Source organism: Nicotiana sylvestris, chromosome 4, assembly GCF_000393655.2.
Source record: "Nicotiana sylvestris chromosome 4, ASM39365v2, whole genome shotgun sequence".
In the NCBI taxonomy this organism is placed as follows: domain Eukaryota; kingdom Viridiplantae; phylum Streptophyta; class Magnoliopsida; order Solanales; family Solanaceae; genus Nicotiana; species Nicotiana sylvestris.
The window spans coordinates 145,432,543-145,453,764 of record NC_091060.1 but is presented as its reverse complement, the minus strand read 5'-3'; the positions used below and the strand labels follow the sequence as shown (position 1 = coordinate 145,453,764).

Genomic DNA, 21,222 nt, shown 5'->3' with positions numbered 1-21,222 from the left:
TTGACATTTGAAATAGCATTAATGTTGTAATTAGCTTGATTGAATCTTTTCCCGGACACTAGCTTTAATTTTTCTTCTCCGGTAAAAACATTTAGTACTCACTGCGCCATTTATTCAGATTCAAAGTACGGCTAGATCTATTAAAAGGGAACTGCTCCTTATTAAGATCTTGAACACGAAATATTTAGTAAAGAGTGTATGGTTCTCATCTATCTCACAATGGTTGACATTAGTTATTTGTCGGCAGAAGATGCTTGGGATGATCGATCGGATAAGTGGATTCCTAGATACTATCTCTAATTATTGGGACCAAAATGAGTGAACCAGATTAAACTGCTTTGATATATGCTTTGGTTCACTGTACCCGGTTCCACACGTTTTAAACAAAAGAATTAGCCGCTCGTCCAATTACTTAAACTAGAAATAGCAAGCGGATGTATAACCTAAGCAATGAATCAGGCAAGCTATTTGTGTAAATATTGTAAATTGTTTCCGCTAGTGTTCTAGGTCGGGCTTAAGCCTACACCAAAAATCGGCTCTGCTACTGCCATTGCATGTTACCTATATTTATGTTGTAACAATAACCCTACATGTTATATATATAATATATGTCGTGTTACATATGAGGTTCCTTTTACATATTGAAGCAACAACCTGACTAGAATACGCTAAACACACACGACGAGGTTAATGAAATGGGTTGAAGCGAGAAAAACCTCCTTATAATGTAGACAATGCTTTTGTATAATTTGTTGTCGAAGTAGTATTCTATACTTTAGAATGTCAAAAGTGATTTTTGCAAACTGAATTCGAAAGAATACGTTACGAGACTTCTTTCAAAAAATATTTCCACTCATATTCAACTCTACAATGTTATGAATACACGTTTCTCCTTGGGCACGTGGTTGAACGAATGGTTTTCCAGGAACGGAAAAAGCAAATTTACATAAAATCTTCCTCAAGTTTTTGAACCAAAAGCCGGCCTTTAACTTTTCTTTTTTACTTTGGTCTCCAGACGTATACCCACAGTGGTCGCAACTAATCCCAAGTCGCGCTGCTAACGTCCATTAAAACCAGCTTTTGGTTAGGAAAAATCATACATGAAAAGAACAAGTTTTTGTGTAGTTTGCACTTTGCACCTAAGCTGGCCCAGATCCGTGGCAGCAGAAGCCCCAAGATATTAAACCCAAGTAACACTCAGGAAAAAGAAGATTCCGTTGCCGGGACTTGAACCCGGGTCTCTCGGGTGAGAGCCGAGTATCCTAACCAACTAGACTACAACGGATTTCTGATTTACGTTCTCAAACCTTGATTATTATCAATGTCAAGGATAAACATTAATCCTCCACCTAACACCTGAATAGAGCTGCATATCCGGTTATCGCTACCAGCCATTACAAGAAATAACAAAACAAAACCACGCTTACTGATTGCCGTAGCATAAACTTCCAAAACCAACATGATAGTCTCTTCAGTTCTTCTAAACTTCCAACTTTAAACAGAATTATTTGAAGGGTACAAACCACAAATGAACGATCTTCTCACGCACTTCCTCAAACAGCGGAACACTCAATGCCCAAACAATTACACGTTCATTTCAGACTTCTCAAGTAGAACCAAGAATCATTCAGTGAATTGTCTTGTTACTAAGTTTCAAGACATTCACTATTATCTGTCACAATGTGTTCCAAGCTTTCCTCAACAGAAAGGCTGCGAACCAGCATTGAGAAAAAGGTTATGCAACCGCATGCCCATCCTTTCCAAAGGAAAGCGAGAGAAATCAGCACATAGTTCTGTTGAACCACTAGGAGACACTCGAGCGGGAACCATCGCCAAAGAGTAAACTGTGTCTTTATCGTCACGCTGCACCAACATGTTTATGGCAAGCCTCACATCGACTACATTCCTTCAAACCAAATGCATGCAATTCATGGAGGGACAACTGACAAGGCCTAGGGCAAATTAAACTGATTAACCAGAAATAAAGCCGTGTCAGATACCAGACCACTAGTTCAAGGAACTTACAAAAGAGAAAGGACGACCATTGAACAGCCATTTATCATACACTTCCAGTAGATCGTTAACCTTTATTAACATATAAAACTTCAAGAAAAACAGTCCAAACGTGTATCTCCCTTTTCCTTTAGATGATAGGAGATATCTTTAAGATTTTCCAATGCGTACAATGTCTCCTATATGGTGTTTTTAAAACTCTGCAATGGTAAACTGTGATTGTCCAGTGATATCTAGAATAAATCTATCTATTCACATTCAGGCAGACATTCATCCAAAATATCATTCCTTGTAGAGGAAGACTAAACAACGGCATCCAAGCTCCCGGCTATGAACGATGCCTTGCACATACAACTCATGTTATTTACGGCATCCTATCAAAATGTATTTACAAAAAAGTATGAATTACCCAGATTCACGAAAAGAACCACTCTCGTCATATATGTTATTTACAGCATCCTATCAAAATGTAATTTAAAAAAAAAATGAACTGCCCAGACTCAAGATAATAATAAAAAGAGCACCTTGATTTGCAAGGGTTCTATGATTGCTATCAAGTAGACCACACTGTGCAAAGGACTTCTTTTGAGAAGAAGAAACAGTGAGATTATATATCTGCAGCACAAAGACACTGCTGGGAACACTTTTTAGCTCTCAGGCACACTCCCGAGGAGCCTGAGTACAAGAATTTTTAGCTTTCCATGAACACCATTAGACAGCCCCGAGATTCCGACCACTCCACTGAATCTTTTCCGACGAAGCAGCCTCCACGCGCGGCCCTTTCCGGCGACCTTTCCCACACGCGCCGGGCGCGTGAGCCAAATTCCGGCAGCTTTTCAAAAAAAAAAAATTGGGACAGCTTCCTTTACTGCAAATTCCGACCAGATTGGTACAATTTTTTTAGATTTTCGACGACTTTTATTTTTCCGGGAGTGGGAAACCTCTGTTTTGGCCCAAATTTCAGTTTCTTTTACCTCAACAGCTCAACTATGATGACCATCAAATACTCCTTATAATTTCCATAACCTTAACAGTTGGGTTGTACAATATGGGAAACAACCGAATTTATTTCAACGCAGGATTCAAATCTTTTGACATCACCAGATGGAATTCCAACAAAGAGGTATGGTTCGAATGGGTGGAGAGAAGCCGCAGCATGATGAGACGTTCATCCATTGGCAGAAAGGTAATGGAATGGATTTGTTTTGTACTTAAAGAAGCGTCGAAAGATCAAATGAATTTAGTGAAGCGATGGAAGTGCAAGGAACATATGACAGAACATTTCTGTACCAGGAAATTCAACGTTCACGGAAGATACATGAGCATTCTGTCACTGAAGGGAGAAGGGAGGTCTGTTATTATAATTCCAGAGTTAGCCTTGAATGCAGGTTGGAATGACATAGCAGCTAAGATAGAAAGATTCATACATCCCCAAAATGAATCCCACAGTCCCACCTAGAATCACGGTGGACAACTACCCTTATGTCAAAGCAATCAAGGAGAGTAAATGGAAATCCAATACCCTTCGAGAGGCAAAGGTTAGCATAAACAATGGAGATATCTCTGTTGTGGAACCGACAGGTAGCAAGGATTCTGGTTTACTAAAAAGATGCATTGTCGGATTTTTTGGGAAAGAAATCAATGAGAGACCCACTTTAGAAGACATAAGACGATGGGCTAGTGCGTCATAGAACAAAGCATATGGAGTAAACATGTATGAAATGACAGGCAATATGTTTCTTTTTGAATTTCCAAACAGATTCATGGCGGAGCAGATTATGCAAGGAGAATGGAGTTGGAAAAAGTTCAAGCTTCATCTGGAATGGTAGAGTCATACTGCTGGATGCATTCCAAACTCACAAATCGAGGAAACATGCTGGATTAGAGCCATGGGGATTCCTTTACATCTATGGTCACAAAAGATCTTCAAAGAAATAGGAGATCTCTGTGGGGGATGGATAGCTACTGAAGAAGAAACTGATCTCAAAAATCATCTTAAGTGGGCAAGAATTAAAATTGTTGGTGATGGCAGAAAGACTCCCAATGAGGTTGGGATTGTAAGAGATGGTATCAAATTTTTCATCCCAATTTGGGCTGAAAGACAGACAAGATATGAGCTGAAGATGCAAGAAAACGAACAATGTTTTGAAATAGAGAGATATTTGAACAATCAAGTGGGGTGGACCATATTGCAAAACACTGATAAAGGAAAGGCAAGTGTGCAACTTACACAAGGTTCGAGTTCGATGAATCAGAGCAGTAAAGTGACAAACAACGAGCTGAAATCCTATGACTCCGACTTGGCTGCACAAGTCATTTTTAATGATCTCTCGTGTGAGTTTTCTGATGATATTAGGCTGAAGCCTTGTATTGAGGAAATAGGAGGACCTTCTTACCTGGGGGAAAAAGAGTCCACTCCAGGGGATCCAATCCCCAATGAAAACCTTGAAAGTATGACAAAGGCAACATTCAACAGCTGCAGTCATCCAGAAGGTGGACCAAAGATAGCAAGACTGGAACTGAAGGCAGGGAAGCAGAGCATAAACACAAATATGGGGGAAGATCAAGTTGGAAGAGTTTTGGAACAACTAAAATACTTTAGCTCTATCCAAGATTGGTAAATCGAGGAGGTGAATCCTATAGCAGTTCAGCAACACAATCCTTTAATGGATAAAGACATGGACGCAACACTATGGGTCCATCAAAATATGATCAAATTGGGGAAAATGTTTAGAGTAGATTTTCAAGGACATGAAGAAGAAGCATTGGAGTTATTAATGCAAATTGACAGTTGCAGACAGGTTAGAAAGGTGGAGACAGAGTTGGAGGTGAAGAAACAAAGATTCAAAGGATCACTGGAATTAAAAGGTTTAACTTCGTTTGATGTCAAATTCAAGAGTGGCGGTAAAAGGAGTAGGAGAAGAGATCTATCAATCATTTCAATATGAAGATCAAAGTAATTTCCTGGAATGTAAGGGGTTTAAACGACAAGAAGAAAAAGGGAGATCATAAAACGTCAAGTGCAGAACTAGAAGGCAGACATTATATGCATGCAAAAGACAAAAGTGGAGGGAGATATTAAGAAAATAGTCAGTCAAATATGGGGTGGTAGATGGGTGAGGTATGCAAGTTTAGAAGCTAGCGGCACGAGAGGGGGGATTTTGTTATTATGGGATTGTAGAGTATGGAAATGGGAGGTGTTGCAGACTGGTGCATACACTTTGACTTGCAAGTTCGAGGCTCTTTTATAGAATTTTCAATGTCATATAACATGAGTGTATGCCCCAAATTGTAGAATTGAAAGGAAAATAGTATGGAGATAAATTGGTGTAGTGAGGGGATTGATGGAAGGTCCTTGGGCGGTCTGTGGCGATTTTAACGTTACAAGGTACCCTTCTGAAAAACGGGAATGTTCAAGGAGGTCCAAAGCGATGGTGGAATTCTCGGATTTTATTGAAGATATGGAGTTGATAGATCTACGACTTGAAGGAGGCTACTATACTTGGTTCAAAGGGGACAATCATACAGCCGCTTCAAGAATTGATAGATTTCAGAAGAATGGGATGAAAGCTTCAGAAACATCAAGCAAACTATCCAACAAAGGTTGATTTCGGACCATTCACCTGTGGCTCTATACTGTGGTGCGTGGGAACAAGCTAAATCATACTTTAAGTTTGAAAATTGATGGCTGAATGTGGAAGGTTTTGATGACAGAATTAAAGACTGGTGAACATCTTTTGAATTCTCAGGAAGACCAGATTACATTTTAGCTTGCAAGTTAAAAGCTCTCAAGGGCAAGCTAAAAGAATGGAGCAGAGTTTATGAAGGTAATTTGGAAATGCAAAAACAAAATTGCGAAGTCAACTAGCAGGTTTTGAGACAACACAACAACTAAGAGCGCTGACAGAGGAGGAATCAGTGAGGAAAACAGCTACTCTAATGGAGATTGAGGAACAACTCAAGAATGAAGAAACTGTATGGAGACAAAAATCAAGAGCTTTGTGGCTCAAAGAAGGGGACAGGAATACAAAATTTTTCCATCGCACTGCAAATGCACATAAGAGAAACAACAACATTGATCAACTAATGATTTGACATGAAGTAGTCGAGGATCCAGACAGAATAGAGATTGAGATAACTGAATTCTACAAGGAGTTATACAAAGAGCCTGAAGAGTGGAGACCAACGGTCAATTTCGAAAAATAGCTCAAGAATTTCTGAATCAGAAAGGGAGCTTTTACAGAGTAACTTTGAGGAACAAGAAGTTTTGACCTATCTGAAGATGTGTGCAAGTGACAAGGCCCCAGGTCCGGATGGATACACAATGGGTTTTTTCAGAAAGTGCTGGGACATTTTGAAGGAAGACATCATGGCGGCCCTCAACAACTTCCATTCTCAGGAGATGTTTGAGAAAAGCTTCAATGCAACATATATAGCTTTGATTCCAAAGAAGACAGGTGCGAAAGAATTGAGAGATTTCAGACCGATCAGTCTGATAGGGAGCTTCTACAAATTGCTCTCAAAAGTCTTAACCGAAAGACTTAAGAGGGTGGTAGGGAAAATTGTCGATGCTCAACAAATGGCTTTCATCAAAGGAAGACAAATAATAGATGCAGTGTTGATTGCCAACGAAGCTGTGGATTCAAGAATAAAAAAGAAGGAACCTGGAATCTTATGCAAATTAGATATTGAGAAGGCCTATGATCATGTAAATTGGAGCTTCCTACTCAGAATGTTAGAACTAATGGGTTTTGGGCAAAAATGGAATAGATGGATGAAATTTTGCATATCTACCGTAAAATTCTCCATTCTTATAAATGGATCTCCTAAAGGGTTTTTCCACTCACATAGAGGTCTAAGACAAGGTGATCCTTTATCTCCCTTTCTATTCATTATAGCCATGGAAGGATTGAACAACATTATCAAAACGACTAAAGTCAGTGGATGGGTTAAAGGTTTTGAGGTAAACATGAGTGGGGCAAACAATCTAGAGATCACACATCTCCAATATGCTGATGATACTCTAGTTTTCTGTGATGCCGAAAAGGAACAACTTAGATTGCTAAGAATCATTTTGGTCTTATTTGAGGGAGTCTCAGGATTACACATAAACTGGAGAAAGAGCAATATTTTTCCCATTAATGAAGTTAACAACATGGAGCAACTGACACAGATATTGGGAGGAGAATTTGGGTCCCTACCAACTGTTTACCTTGGGATGCCTCTTGGTGCAAGATCCAAATCAAAAGAAATCTGGAATTCAGTCATAGAACAGTGTGAGAAGAAGCTGTCAAGATGGAAATCACAATACCTATCATTGGGGGGCAGGCTAGTTCTAATCAACTCAGTATTAGACTCATTTCCTACTTAAATGATGTCTTTGTTCCCAATTCCAATAGGCATTAGAGATTGGACAAACTCCGAAGATCATTCCTTTGGCAAGGTAAGAAGGAGAAAAAAGTCTTTCATTTAGTTAAATGGAAGACACTCACAATGGATAAAAAATAAGGTGGTTTAGGAATAAGGAATTTGAAGAATCATAGCAAGGCTCTTAGAATGAAATGGTTATGGAAGTACTCTCAAGAACCCAAATCTTTATGGGGCAAAGTGATCAAAGCAAAGTATGGTGAGGAAAATAACTGGGTGTCAAAAAAGTCAGAATATCATATGGAGTAAGTGTGTGGAAATCCATCAGAGAATTTTGGCATATAATTAAGAATCACTCCTCCATAAGAGTGAACAATGGAAGGAACACATCATTCTGGAATGATAATTGGTTAGGAAATGAAAGCTTAAAGGAAAGATACCCCGACATGTTTGGTTTATCACAAAACCAGCATAAGACAGTAGCTGATATGAGGAGTCATCAAGGATGGGAAATCGCTCTAAGAAGACAGTTGAACGACTGGGAGATAACAAGATTAGCTGACCTTTACAAAGAGCTGGAAGCATTTAGAGGATTACAGGAAGGTTTTGATTCACTTTGGTGGATGAGGCACAACAGAAGGGTATACCGGGTGAAGGATGCATATAAGATTTTGAATCATAATAATCAACAGGTGGACCCATGGCCTTGGAAACATATTTGGAAGACAAAGATTCCATACAAGGTAGCTTGCTTCACTTGGCTACTGGTAAAGGAGGCGGTATTAACCCAGGATAATCTCATAAAAAGGGGAATTTCTCTGTGCTCAAGATGTTTTCTGTGCGGGAAAAATGCTGAAACTGTCACACATTTGTTTCTACATTGCAAGATTACAGACCAACTATGGAAAATCTTTATTAGTCTTAGGGGTATTTCATGGTCAATGCCATACATGCTTAAAGATGTCCTTTATAGCTGGGAAGAAGCTGGAGCTGAAGCAACTAGTAGAGATAGATGGAGGACTGTCCCGGCTTGTATCTGGTGGACAGTTTGGAGGAAAATGAACGCTAGATGTTTTGAAGATAGGAGCAATCCAGTGCAGAAGATCAAACTCAATTGTATTCTTCTTTTTTGTTTTTGGTGCAAACAGAGTTACATAAAAGATACATTGACAATCATAGACATACTAGGATCTTGCTAAGTCTCGAATTAGAACATCTACTAATCCTCTCCATGTAAATTTGGTTTTCAGTGCAACCTATGTACTGATGCTTTTAATATATACAATAGTTACTGTAAGCACGTAATTTTTGCCCTATGTGAGAATTACTCCCAAAAATTAAAAATAAAACAATTTTCTTTTGTGTGCAATTTTGAGAATTTTCGTGGCATTTTTGGATAATTATTTGTATTTGTCCGTGCATGTTTATTTGTTAAATTAATAAAAAAAAATACAAAAATATGTCGCATTTGCACTTAGGATTTGATTCTACAATTAGGAGCAATTAAGTTTATTTTGCAAGAACAAAAATCATAAAAATAATGTACGTTGTATTTTTAGCATTTAATGTCCAAATTGTGTGATTTTATCGTAATTGCTATTTAATTGTGTGTTAATTGTTATTAAGAGTTAATTAGCACTTTTATAAATCAATTTAGTTATATAGGTTAATTTAGGATTTTTAGAATTTTAGTTTTATTTTAAGAAAAATAAAAGAAGAAGAAGAAAAAATGGAAATAAAAGAAGAAGAAAATCGGATTGAGCCCTTTCTCCAATTTAGCCAGGCCCAAAACCAAAACTCAGCCAAACCCAAAGAGAATAAGAAGGGGAAAATCTGGTTGGGCAAATTTAGCCAGGCCCAAAACCAAAACTCAGCCAAACCCATTGAGAATAAGAAGAGGAAAATCTGGTTGGGCCAATTTACTAATTGAGAAGCTTCTAATAGTGGTAGGGTAGTATTTGCATTATCAAATTAACTAAAAGCACTAATTGAGTGGACAATTAAGTGGATGATTAAAGAAATAAAAAGTTAAATTGGTAGTGGAAAATGCACTAATTGAATGCCCATTTAAGGGAGTTGAAAATCAGATTAGAAAAGAAAAAAAAGAGGGGGCGGAGAGAGCGGTATACACTCGATATACACTCTAGATACAGGGACAGAGACCTAAGAAAACTTGGAAGAGATTCTGAGAGAGGGAGAACATTAAAAGAGGGTATAAGGCTAGGAAATTCGGAGAGGAGAAGAAACAAAAGGGGGCGGAGAGAGCAGTATACACTTGATATACACTCTGGATACACTGAATATACAGAGGCAGAATTCATTTTGGAGAGTTTTGGGAGTTGAAAAAGAATAGCTATTGTTTCATTGCCTCGCTTAGGATCTGAAATAGCTAGAACCTTTCTTCCTTTTACTTCTGCTCTATACTTGGAGTCGCTTATAGGTTTGGATCTGTTTGTTTGAATCAAAATTCAATACCAGTTGGTTTGGTCAAGGTTGTGTTTGGGTGTTCTTTTTTTGGTTTCTACTGGGTTCATACTATTCCTGGTTTGGTCGAGTTAAGCTCTGGGCTGTTGTTGATTTCTGCCCGTTACTGCTGCTTGTTGATTGTTGAATACCAGTTGACTACTTGCTGCTGACCTCTCCTTTTCTATTTGATTCGATTTCCAGGTACATATCTCAGACTGTTTCAATGTATCGTCTCCTGTCGGAATAGCGAAAATGAAACTGAAGTTTTTTGCCGTAAATCTGTTGTCCTCATAATTTCATTATGTTTTTATATAACTTATGTAGTTTGGTTTGCTGTATGCTGTAATTAATTAGGGTGTATAACTGGACTGATTAAGTTGAATTATGTAGGCTGCTGGACTGTTGATTTATGGTTATTCTAGCTTTAGACTTAGTATGGTTAGTATTTATTTAGTTGAACATTTGGCTGTTTAAAATTTAAGAACCAAAAACAGTTTAAAATTACAACCAAGTTGAAAACAGGAGGCACTGACCACATCAAATTCATTTCTAAGCCAAACGTGCTTCACTAGTTGGAATTTTGACATAACGGTTAATATTAGTTCAGGGCTTAAACCATTTCTCATGAGTAAGTTTCTTTTATTTTGATTGGCATGTGAACTCAAATGGCCCTCCCAAATTAATATTAGTGTTTGAGTATAAGTCAGTGAAGCAATGGTCAAGTCTGTTAAGTTTTGGTCAATAAGTTGGTCAATTTGATTTAGGTAGCATAAGTTGAATCCATATGATAATCGTGTTCTCTATTTCAATAGCATGTTCATTAATGCCAATTAGTAATATTAGTTCTGATCAACCTAAAAATAACCGGGTTTTCACGATCGTGTTTCCAGTATCTAATACATAAGTATTCTGAGTCTTAAACTAGGATTCTAGGAATCACTATTTCATTAATTTCTAATAAGTAAATACAACTTCTCCTCGATTCTAATTGTTAAGCACGTTTGAATAATCTGGATAATCTCAGTGAATAAATTAGGATTTTTTTTTAAAAGACGAATAAAGTAGAGAATCATAGTTGCTTTTAGGTTTGCCCTCTTAAAAACACATGAGATGGGCCTCGCCGATCAAAACAAATGCATAAATTGTGCGGTCCTCTTAAATCGTTATAATGAATATATAGAATTCGGGATGAGCCGTTTAGCAAATTTCATGACCTTCCCCAACATAATAACGCGTTAGTCACTTTAAGCGCGCTTTTAATAACATTACCTCCCTAAACTCGGGTGCACATTTACTTGACCCAAATCCGAATCTCAACGGAGTCGAAATATGTCAATAATCACGGGTACATTGATTGTGACGTGGTTCGAGATGCGTGTCCATGACGTTGCAAATTCATTTTAAAAAAAATAAGAATGAGATGAGCCTCGCCAAATAAAATACAAATTGCGGGGCCCTCAGTAAATATTTGCTTTAAAAATTGTTTAGACTTCGGGATGGACCGTTTAGTAAAATTCCACGGTCCTACCCAAAATAAATACGCTAGTCGCTTTAGGCGCGCCTTTAATAATTTAATTTCCTTAAACTCGGGTGCACATTGATGTGACCCAAATCCAAATCTCAACGGAGTCAAAGTGTGTCGACGACCACGGGTACATTGATTGTAACGCGGTTCGAGATACATTTTCACAACGTTGCAATTCTTGATAAAAACAGTAAATGATAAAAGCGGTTAAAAGTTAAATTTTGCACATAAGTTCACACTTGTATAAAATCAGATAATCAAGCCGAATATAACAGTTGAGCGACCGTGCTAGAACCACGGAACTCGGGAATGCCTAACACCTTCTCCCGGGTTAACAGAATTCCTTATCCGGATTTCTGGTGCGCAGACTGTTAAACAGAGTCATTCTTTTCCTCGATTCGGGATTCAACCGGTGACTTGGGACACCACAAATCTCCCAAGTGGCGGCTCTGAATCTTTAAATAAAATTCCGTTTCGATTGTCCTTTAATTGAAAAAACTCCCTTTTACGTCCTTTAGCGGGGGGTGTAGCGGAAAAAGGAGGTGTGACAGTTACCAATTCAAAAAAAAAAAAAAAAGACACTGCTGGGAACCATATTTACAATTAAGGCAAAACCCAAAAGTGGCTTGATATTCTTACAAGGATCCAATAAAGTCTAGTAAATGATTTACATCTTCTATGCTTCCAATCTAATCTATCTTCATTAGCTGTTGTTCCTTGAATAAATTGTTCCAGTACCTGGAAAAGCTTAGCAATCCTATTAATCTCCCCAGTCATTTAGTAATCTTCTGAAGTTTATATTCCAACCCTGCTGCCCCCAAGTCTCATGAATAGTTGCATCAGGTGCTTGTGAGGTTGAATAGATCTGGATAAATCTCCTTCACAGGCTGAGAGCCAACTTTGTAACTGATATTGTTTGCAAAAGAACGCCCCATACTTACACTCGACTGTCAGGTGCTTATACCGGAGTACCTTAGTACGTGAAGAACTTGGGTCCACAAAAACCTTACCCCTGAAAAGAAGTTTATTTAAGCAGTAATGTAAGTGACAAGAGATGACATAACAGTCAAAGAAGAATGTGAGCTCTTCTCTTTTCCACTTCTGATATAACAATGACATAATGAACTGTAAAACTGATTAGAACAGAAGACGCCCACCTCTAAGAGAAGTGAAACCGCTTACTAAACAGAAAAACAATTGCTGATACCATGAGCACCATCACATGAAGCACCAAGTCCAAAAGGACCGTTGGCCTAAAGGAACGCCAGTAACACCAATGCACAAGGAGAGGCAAGATACTGTCAGGAAAAACTGTTGTAAGATATAAATCATAAGCTAAGGTATCACTGAAGAGAGTATCTAATGAGGAGTAAGATTCACTTAATCAGATTCCCGTTTTCTATTCTTCTATCATGTAATCAGATTCTGTAATATACTGTGATCTATTAACAGCTAAGATCTGATCACATTTATTAACAGCTAAGATCTGATCACAGTTATCACATGTGATTAATACTTGACAAACAACTGTTGTGACCATGAGACAGTTATTGCTCCTGGATAAATCTGGACAACTGATGAGTCTCCACGATGTTGTGTTCATGAGTCCAACTGTCACCACTTATTAGTCCGAACTACACAGGATGAGAAACATACCAAAGACATAATTTCTTCCATATCAACACCAACAAATTCCTTACGATTCTCAGCACTTCATACAAGTCGCAAACAATTGATATACAGCAAATTAGCATTCAGTATAATAATATCCACATTTCATGTTGTTTAACTGTGGCAATTATTATGGGTAGGGAAGTTTAAGTAACAGCGTGCGTTTACGGAAAAAAAAAAGGAATAAAGATGATACCATGGGTACCATAACATGAGGAATCCAAGTCCAAGAAGATTGTGGCCCTTAAAAAGCCACTAAACCATTACAAAGGAGAGACAAAACACAGTAAGAAAATGTTATAAGGTAGCTTTACATTATTCCTTTCTATAATTAAAAAGCTAAGATAACATCGATGAGAGCAGAAGACAGCCTATAACCATTTGAAAGATCTATCTACAACAGTATGTAATTGGCATTTAGATTCAGGAAATCACATTCTGTAGTGTACTGTAATGTATTAAAAGCTAATATTTGATTAAAATTGTCAGTAAGTAACTTAAAGCTTCACAAACAACTGATGTGATTATGATATAGTGATAAGTAATAATCAACAAATACATCTGGATACCTTACGGGTCTGCACGATTTCGCGTTCCTGACCGTCTTAATACTCCAAATCACCGAGGATGAGAAACTTCCTCTCATCTTGATAAAGATAACTCTAATGGAACTCATAACTTCAAATGAATCGCAATAAATTGACCAAGCAAGTCTATGTCATACACATTCATGTTATTTAACTTGCCACAATACTTTTGTGGTAATTGTTTTATTAGTAGGGAAGTTTAAGCAACGAGGTGCGTGTTTATGAGAATACCAACTCAAGGAAAAGCCAGGAACGACACCATTAAATTAATTGCTTAAATTAAGATTAAGAAAAAGAGGAGACTCAAAGTCAGAGCACACAACAGTCATGAAACACTCTTGAACCTTGTGATGAGGCGAAGCTTAGGCTAATCACATGTATATAGAAAAGATCATGTCCATTTCTTCTGTTGTACAGATTTTATATCCATCTTCTTGCACTTTTGGTGATAAATACTACAGGTAGGAGTCAAGGCCTAACCACCCCCTCCCCGACCAACAGTTAGTGGTACTTCTAAAAAAAAAAAAAAGAATGAATATCCCTGGTGTTGGTCCTAACTTACAGGCAAAGGTTCCAGAGAAAACAAAACAGATAAGACACATGCCGTCAGTAACTGAACAGACAAACACTGCTAAATGTTCCAGTGAATATAAGCAACTAAAAGAAATTATAACTTTCTTAGACTACATGACTAGTTTTGGCAGAAAATCTTCAAACAGAAACCTAAGTTGGCCATTACTTCCCTTGCCAACTGAACTTTAGTAAGAAGAAACATAAACAGATGCTAAAAATAGAGAGATAACAGAAAGTCTAAAGAAGTCATAATCCAAATCACGCGACAGTAAGAAATGGATTTTTGCTAATGAGGCTGCCGGACTCTTTGAAAACTGACTTAAAGCACCACATTTTATCTCTTCTTGCTTGTGAAATTTGATGACTTCCTGACTTACAAAATAAAAGTTAAACCCTAACCCGACACAGATCTTTGTTCAGTTCGCCAGTTCATGAATAAAGTCGACCCTGGTTGGCCATCAAAGGAAGGGTGAAACTCGCATTTAATGCACTTCATGTTCCCAACTACCAGTCATGCCCTCTACAGTCTGCTTATTAACCTAGTTAAGCATCTTTAAAGTTTAAAGCATTCACCAACCCAAAAATATGATACCCACTAAATGAAGAAAAAGTCCACACTGTCAAATCCCAACTGCAGCAACATGTAGTTGCTGGATGGCATAGATAAATATCAACATTCAAAAACTTATCCATGGAACACAATAACGTGGAATGAAAAGCATAATAACCCCATGTGCTAACAACATTTACACACACATTATTGCCAGTCATTAGCCGCTTTATCCATAACAGTACTTGGTGAAAATTTTAAATAAAAAAAAAAAAACTCTCCAATCATATGGTAAGAGGTCTTGTATTCGACATAATTCAGTAAGTAACTTCTGCTCTTACATTAAAAACAGATAGATAAGTAAAATTAATTCCATTTACAGAAAAGGTAAAAGAGTCAGCGTCAAAACCTAAAATACACCACCTAGACATGCAAAAACAACTTCTTCATGCAAAGGTAACATAGCCATCTCTTTTGAGAAGTAACACAAGCACAAAAGCAAAGCAGCTAACTGTCCCATATACTATCTCACTTCCATCATGTCATAGCACACATTTGTTTCTAAACCACAAGCAATAACTCTGATCACGAGACTTACTACTTCCAGTTTAGCCAAGTCAACCATCAAAATTTGCTTAAATGTCTCCACATATATTTTTACTTTATTATGACTATGCAAGGACCTCTAACTGGTAATAAGAATTATTTCATCTTAAGAATAGGCAAGGCATGTATCCTCCAACCTGTGGCATAAAATACAGACAGCATTTAGCAGGAAACCAGCCACTGCAAGAAGATTACTGGTGCTTCTTCTCCAATGAAATCCAAAGATCTAAACATAATTTTAGTTCAAGGAGAAAAAAGGCATGCACACAAGGACATACAACATATCTTTAAATAGTAGACATGAATACGTCATAAATGCGTCGACTCACCAGAATGCTAAGTTACATTTCACAAGATCACTGCAATTGGTTCTTTACCACTACCTGACAATCATTCCATACTCGACCAATTATACGTTAATATAGGTTGGGTAATACATCAATATAGGCTGCTACCCTCGTCACTATTCGAAGGTGGGCAGTTGCATACAATGCCTGTAGCTTTATACTCAACCCTGAATTCTTACTATTGAAGGGAAACTTTTGCAACAGATAGTCTACATGCATTATGCGAAGCAAGGTCCATATGGCCAAGTATTCAATTATCTGCTAACGTAGGCTGCCATTCTTGTCACATCTCAAAAACAGGCACTTCCATAGAGAACTCAGCCACTAGCTTTAGGAAATTGGAATGGTTACTACCAAAAGAAACTTCTCACATGAAACAGTATATACATGCATCATGAAGAGTAAAGTAAGATCCTAATCAAGTAACCAGAAGGAGCACGTAAAATATCAATAATCAACTTAAGCAGCTAGTTCTGAGGAATTCTACAAAATGAACAAATATACATTTCTAAACTCTTCCAAGTCAATGTAGATTTTAAGAAGAAAAAAAGTGAAAATATGGACCCAAAAGAGATTGGCATAATATCCAAAGAACATGAACAACAGACACAAATAAAAAGCTTTAAGATAAACCATATCTAGTCATAACTGCATGAAGCAGTATTCAAGCTTCAGAACATAAGGCAAGCAATTTAGAGTTGTACACTAGCGCTGCACAATTCCCAAACAATATTTCACATGCAAACACAAAGACAGAAACCGGATATGGGAAAAAAAAACGTTGTCATTTGAACTGGATTCTACTTCCACTGAAAGACAAAACCGTCCAAGCTCTTTAGTAACATCACCACAACAACCTTTAGAAAAGGTACAACAAAAACAAAATGTAAGTCTATAACCTAAGGTGTATCCTGCTTCCTACTAATGAGGCTTCCCTCTGTAAAAGGTAACATTACACTTTTGTTGTATAAAAAAGGAATTATCAATGAAAACACATCCCATATTCTCACGACAAAAATTAAACACTAAAAGAACCTCATCTCAGCCACGAATTTCCAGAATAGTCGAACGCAACAACTCATCTCCAGCAACTGATCGTAACTGTCTCATGAAAACTTCTTTCCCTAATTTGCCTTCCTGTAAACAATTTGTAGGAGAAGAGAAGTTAAGAGTAGTCAAAACACAACATAAAGATGTTACACCAGATTCATCACCCTGCGTATAACAAATCATATCGAATGTGCAGTGTTAGAAAATCCAATGCAACTTACCCGGTAGGAGCCATACAAACTTTGCAACTCCTGCACTTTCGGAGGTGGAAGCAAAGTACTTAGCTTGGATATTAATGTACCCATTGCATTTGAAGCATGAGGAGCCCACTTCATGGATGAAGCACCATTTGCTTGACCTATATGGGCACATAAGTGTTTCCATTTCTCTTTCCAAAATTCAAGAGTGATTGAAACAGATTGAATGACAGAGAGGAGCAACATTTACCTGACTTATGACGTCCAGATTTGTAGCTAACTATGCATTCGGGAAGAATGTGGGTGTTCATATTTGCAGACCACACCACATACCACTTCGGGTTTGTCAAATCATCAACCCCAGTATCAAAATCCACACTAGAAGGATACCGCTGTTGAGATCCTAACTCAACCTTTTCAAGCTTTCCCAATATAACCCGACACAGTACGATATGCTTTTCACCATATTCATCTACCTCAGACATCATTGCACTACACACACAATCAATAACAAGTAAAAAAAAAAAAAGAACACGTGCAATTACGAGAACACAAAAATGAACTAGTTAAAGAACGGCATACCTATTTTGAGGTTGGCGTAAGGGCGACAAGTACACACCAAGGCCATGAGCATTAGAACCATGTACCACGCTAGGCATTCCAAAGCCATGACGCAGAATGATCTCCACGTTCTTGGCTGATGTCCCATACCAAGCATATACAACATTAAGGTTCCCCCCTCTAGCTCTCTTTATGATCTCCATATTTGTGTGGAAAACCTCAAGACGAGCCTTTTCCAATGGACCAGTTCTAACACACTGATGAATCGAAGTGACTGTAACACCAGGGTCCACAGTCCTCAAACCCGACAACAGTAAACCCTTTACCATCTGATAGCCTTTCTCCTCTTCCCTCAATGACCTTGCCTTTGGCCACCTTGGTGAATGCAATTCAGTAGCAGCAATAACACGCCGCTCTTTCGCATTGGACGAACTCCGTTCTCCCTTCTTCTCCACTTCATTCTCCTCACTTCCCCTCTTTCTCTTTCCTAACTTTAACTCTTCTCCTGAATTGTTAACTTCTTTATCTGAGTTGTCATCTGAGATTCTTATCTCAATTTCAATCTTCAGATTCTCAGAGGAAATTTTTTCATTAACATTCGAAGCTTCAATTTCCTGATTTTTATCATTTGAATTCTCACTGGAATCAATGAAGACTTTAGGGAAAAAGCACTTACCATTAACATCAATCCAAGAAATAGAACGCTCTTTCCCAGTGTCCAAGTCAATCTCTAACATGCGATAAAAATCAAAAAGACATTTTAACCCTTCCATTTCCACATCAATCATAGGCTTGCCACTCACGAAACCTGATACCATCACATCCATCACGTTTTTCTCGAAATTCACCCACGATCCATCCTTATAGAACATAAACCTCACCGGCTTCCCACTCTTTTTGAAATTCCCATAGTTCTGAACCAATAACTGCGCATGATCAGTACACGACGCCGTCTCAGCGGATGGAAATAACAATTCCCTCGGAATAGGAACCTCAATTTTCACTTTCTTCTTATCTACCACATCGTCCTCGCCGCCAACAATTTTCCTCGGAACAGGAACATGAATTTTCAGTTTGTTTCCATCGATAACCGGTGAAACGACGTTGTTTTGATCGCCGGCGATTTTCAACGGAGGAATGGAATCAGCCGGAGTTTTCATCATCATAAACTTCAAAACATTGCAGTTGAAATCCATGGCAAGGAGATGAGATTCGAAACTGTACAAACAAAAATATCTTTGAGAAGCTCTGTAAAAGTAAGCACGCTGTCAAACGAACAAGAACTTCTGGAACTAAATTTCTTTGCCGCCCCGATATTTATACAACTGTTGATTGGAGAAGACGGTACCAAGAAATGACGGTTATAGCCTTGGGTATAGGTCGGCTTTGAGAGTAACGGGTTTGTAACTCCGAAGGGTGTTTCGGGGAATTTAAAATCAGAGCGTGAGAAGTGTGACTTTCTGACGAGGATATGGATTACGTTAATACTAATAATCTGATTATTTTTTAATTATGAGTTGGGGTTTTTGGACTTTTTTGGTTTAATTAAAGGATTGCTTCGGCCCAAAGAAAATTGTGTGGAAAGGGACAATCCTGAAGTAAGGAGAAAGATTTTTCCAAGGGTCTTTCTTTTTATTCATTTAACATAAATTAAATACTGCTTCATCAATAAGTACGAGTTGACTATTCGATAGTTGTTTTTTTATATTCATACATAAAATTTGACAACTTTTAGCATGATTTTTTAATACTAATATTTTTAGTGTGTCACAGACTCATAGGGCAAGCTATTGAAATTCAAAGTAAGTCATTACAGTAATAAAGAAGGTTGAGAAAATTGGCCCACTCATGTTTGACCGTTTGAGAAGGGGTATTTGTATTTATACCCAGTTTTAAGGTCACTATTGAATGTATACTCGTTTTGCACAAAAAATTATAAGTCTATCCATTTTTCGGATAACTTCAGACATAAGGGCCAGAAATAGCAAAAAATTATGCCTCAAGTTTGAACTTCGGAATTTTTTGTCTGAAGTGTGACCTTATCAAAGCAAAATTTCATGTATTTTCGCCTGAAGTTTGGCCTGAATTGCTAAGGTGATCGGAAAACATCAGATCATAGTTCAAACTTCAGACAAATTAGTCTGAAGTTCTTTAGTTTGTAGTGCAAACTTCAGACCCACTAAAGAACTTCAGACTTAAAATTAGCTGAAGAACACAACAAAATTAGATAAAACATCAAGAATTTTTCTAATCCCTTGGAAACTCCTTGATTTTCTTATTGTAATACTACAAAATAATCATACAAAGGATTACAAATTCAGTGTCTTCTTCCTTAAATAGCTTCACACATATCCCTCTATATATCCCAAACACTACCACTTCTTTAAAAGCATATCTCTTTCTCTCCAAGCAAAAGTATTGGTCTTAGTTTCTTCTTCTTCTTCTTCTTCTTCTTCAAGAAAAGATAGATAAAATGGCGCCAAGTGGGACAGAATCGAACTCAATACATCGTACCAATTTCTTTCTTAATCTTGCCCTGAGTTTCAGTGCCTCCTCCAATGCGCATAGGAAAAATTTGGCTTTGATCACGACATGGGCATCATACAACGTACTTAACGCAAAAGTGTGTATTTCATATTCAATCAATAATAATTACACAGAGTCTCATGTGTTTGAGAGAAAAAAGAAGAAGAAAGAGGAGGAAAAGAATTGGAGGAAGAAATGAGTGCACAGGTCGTAAGAAGAAGAAGAGAAGACGACCACTGATATGAAGTTATAAAAATTAGGGTATAGGTTAAATAATTTTAAAAATATGGGTATATGTTAAATGGGGGCGGCCAAATTGGGCGCCCCCATGCAATTTTTACGTTTGAGAATGAAGCAAGTTGTTAAGGTTCTTATTTTTTTAAATTAAACATATATTACTATACTATTTAGTACTTAGGGAATGAGATATTATATAGGTGGGGACCTCATACCAAGCGAGCTACCTTGTTTGATTTTTGAATTGAGGCAGAGTCACGATTTGAATCTTATGGGTTCGAGGTTGCAATCATTTTAAGTTAATGTTTTGTACATATTCAATGGTTAGAACAAAAGTTATTGGGTTCAATCGAATCTATACCTCCCACCCTGACTCCTCCCTTATTGGTGAATAAATTATTTCGGAATTAATAATGATGAGATTATAATAGTAAGATTAATAATGATAAAATTATTTAATGGATATATTTTATATTATAAGTAGATATTTAATTTATTAGAATAAAAATGAGATATACGAAATATAATATAAAATATGCTTTTGGTTTAAACTAGATAAAGTAGGATAACTTTTTATTTTCAATTTTAAGCTTGAATTTCATAAAGTACTTTGCAATAAGAGTTTTGGAGGAGAGCAAGTGCATCATTTTGGTGTTTAGTCTTGTATACGGTAAAAATTGGTCTCAGAAGATGGGTGAATTAGAAAGCAACGTGTGTCAATCAGCAGTGATTCAATTGTGTTCACACCAAATACAGACCTGTAGTCGGATAAGATATTGACATCGGATATAAATCTGTGGCCGGATAAGAAGCAATTCAAGATATGACCGTTGCAGAGATGTTACAGAAGAACCCAAGATTCCTCCCGTCTTTATTAGGCTTTATTGCCGTTTATTACCTTTTTTGTAGCATTAATATTGGTAAACAATTGGTAAATCATACACTT

At 37.4% G+C, this 21,222-nt stretch overlaps 2 protein-coding genes and 1 non-coding gene across 5 annotated transcripts; 1 reads left to right on the top strand and 2 right to left on the bottom strand.

The window, feature by feature from the left end:
- Positions 1-1,212: 1,212 nt before the first annotated feature.
- On the bottom strand, positions 1,213-1,285 carry TRNAE-CUC (transfer RNA glutamic acid (anticodon CUC)). The gene has a single exon. It is a non-coding gene; the product is annotated as a tRNA-Glu (tRNA).
- Positions 1,286-5,444: 4,159 nt separating this feature from the next.
- On the top strand, positions 5,445-6,108 carry LOC138890298 (uncharacterized). Its single transcript, XM_070173673.1, has 3 exons — positions 5,445-5,616; positions 5,763-5,840; positions 5,885-6,108. Exons 1-3 carry the CDS (start codon positions 5,445-5,447, stop codon positions 6,106-6,108), a joined length of 474 nt encoding a protein of 157 aa, XP_070029774.1.
- A 5,845-nt stretch (positions 6,109-11,953) lies between these two features.
- LOC104225624 (probable inactive poly [ADP-ribose] polymerase SRO3) lies at positions 11,954-18,805 on the bottom strand. 3 transcript variants are annotated; one of them, XR_710641.2, is made up of 6 exons: positions 17,535-18,805; positions 17,203-17,444; positions 16,977-17,113; positions 16,741-16,842; positions 12,529-12,669; positions 11,954-12,383 (listed from the first exon to the last, which is right to left on the bottom strand). XR_710641.2 is itself a non-coding variant. In XM_009777470.2 (4 exons), the coding sequence occupies exons 1-4, from the start codon at positions 18,707-18,709 to the stop codon at positions 16,747-16,749; spliced, it is 1,650 nt and encodes a 549-aa protein (XP_009775772.1). In that variant the 5' UTR covers positions 18,710-18,805; the 3' UTR covers positions 16,472-16,746. The 3 variants fall into 3 exon arrangements, 1 of the variants encoding a protein (XP_009775772.1); XR_710642.2 differs by having other exon boundaries at positions 12,529-12,624; XM_009777470.2 differs by lacking the exons at positions 11,954-12,383; positions 12,529-12,669 and having other exon boundaries at positions 16,472-16,842.
- Between the last annotated feature and the right edge of the window lie 2,417 nt (positions 18,806-21,222).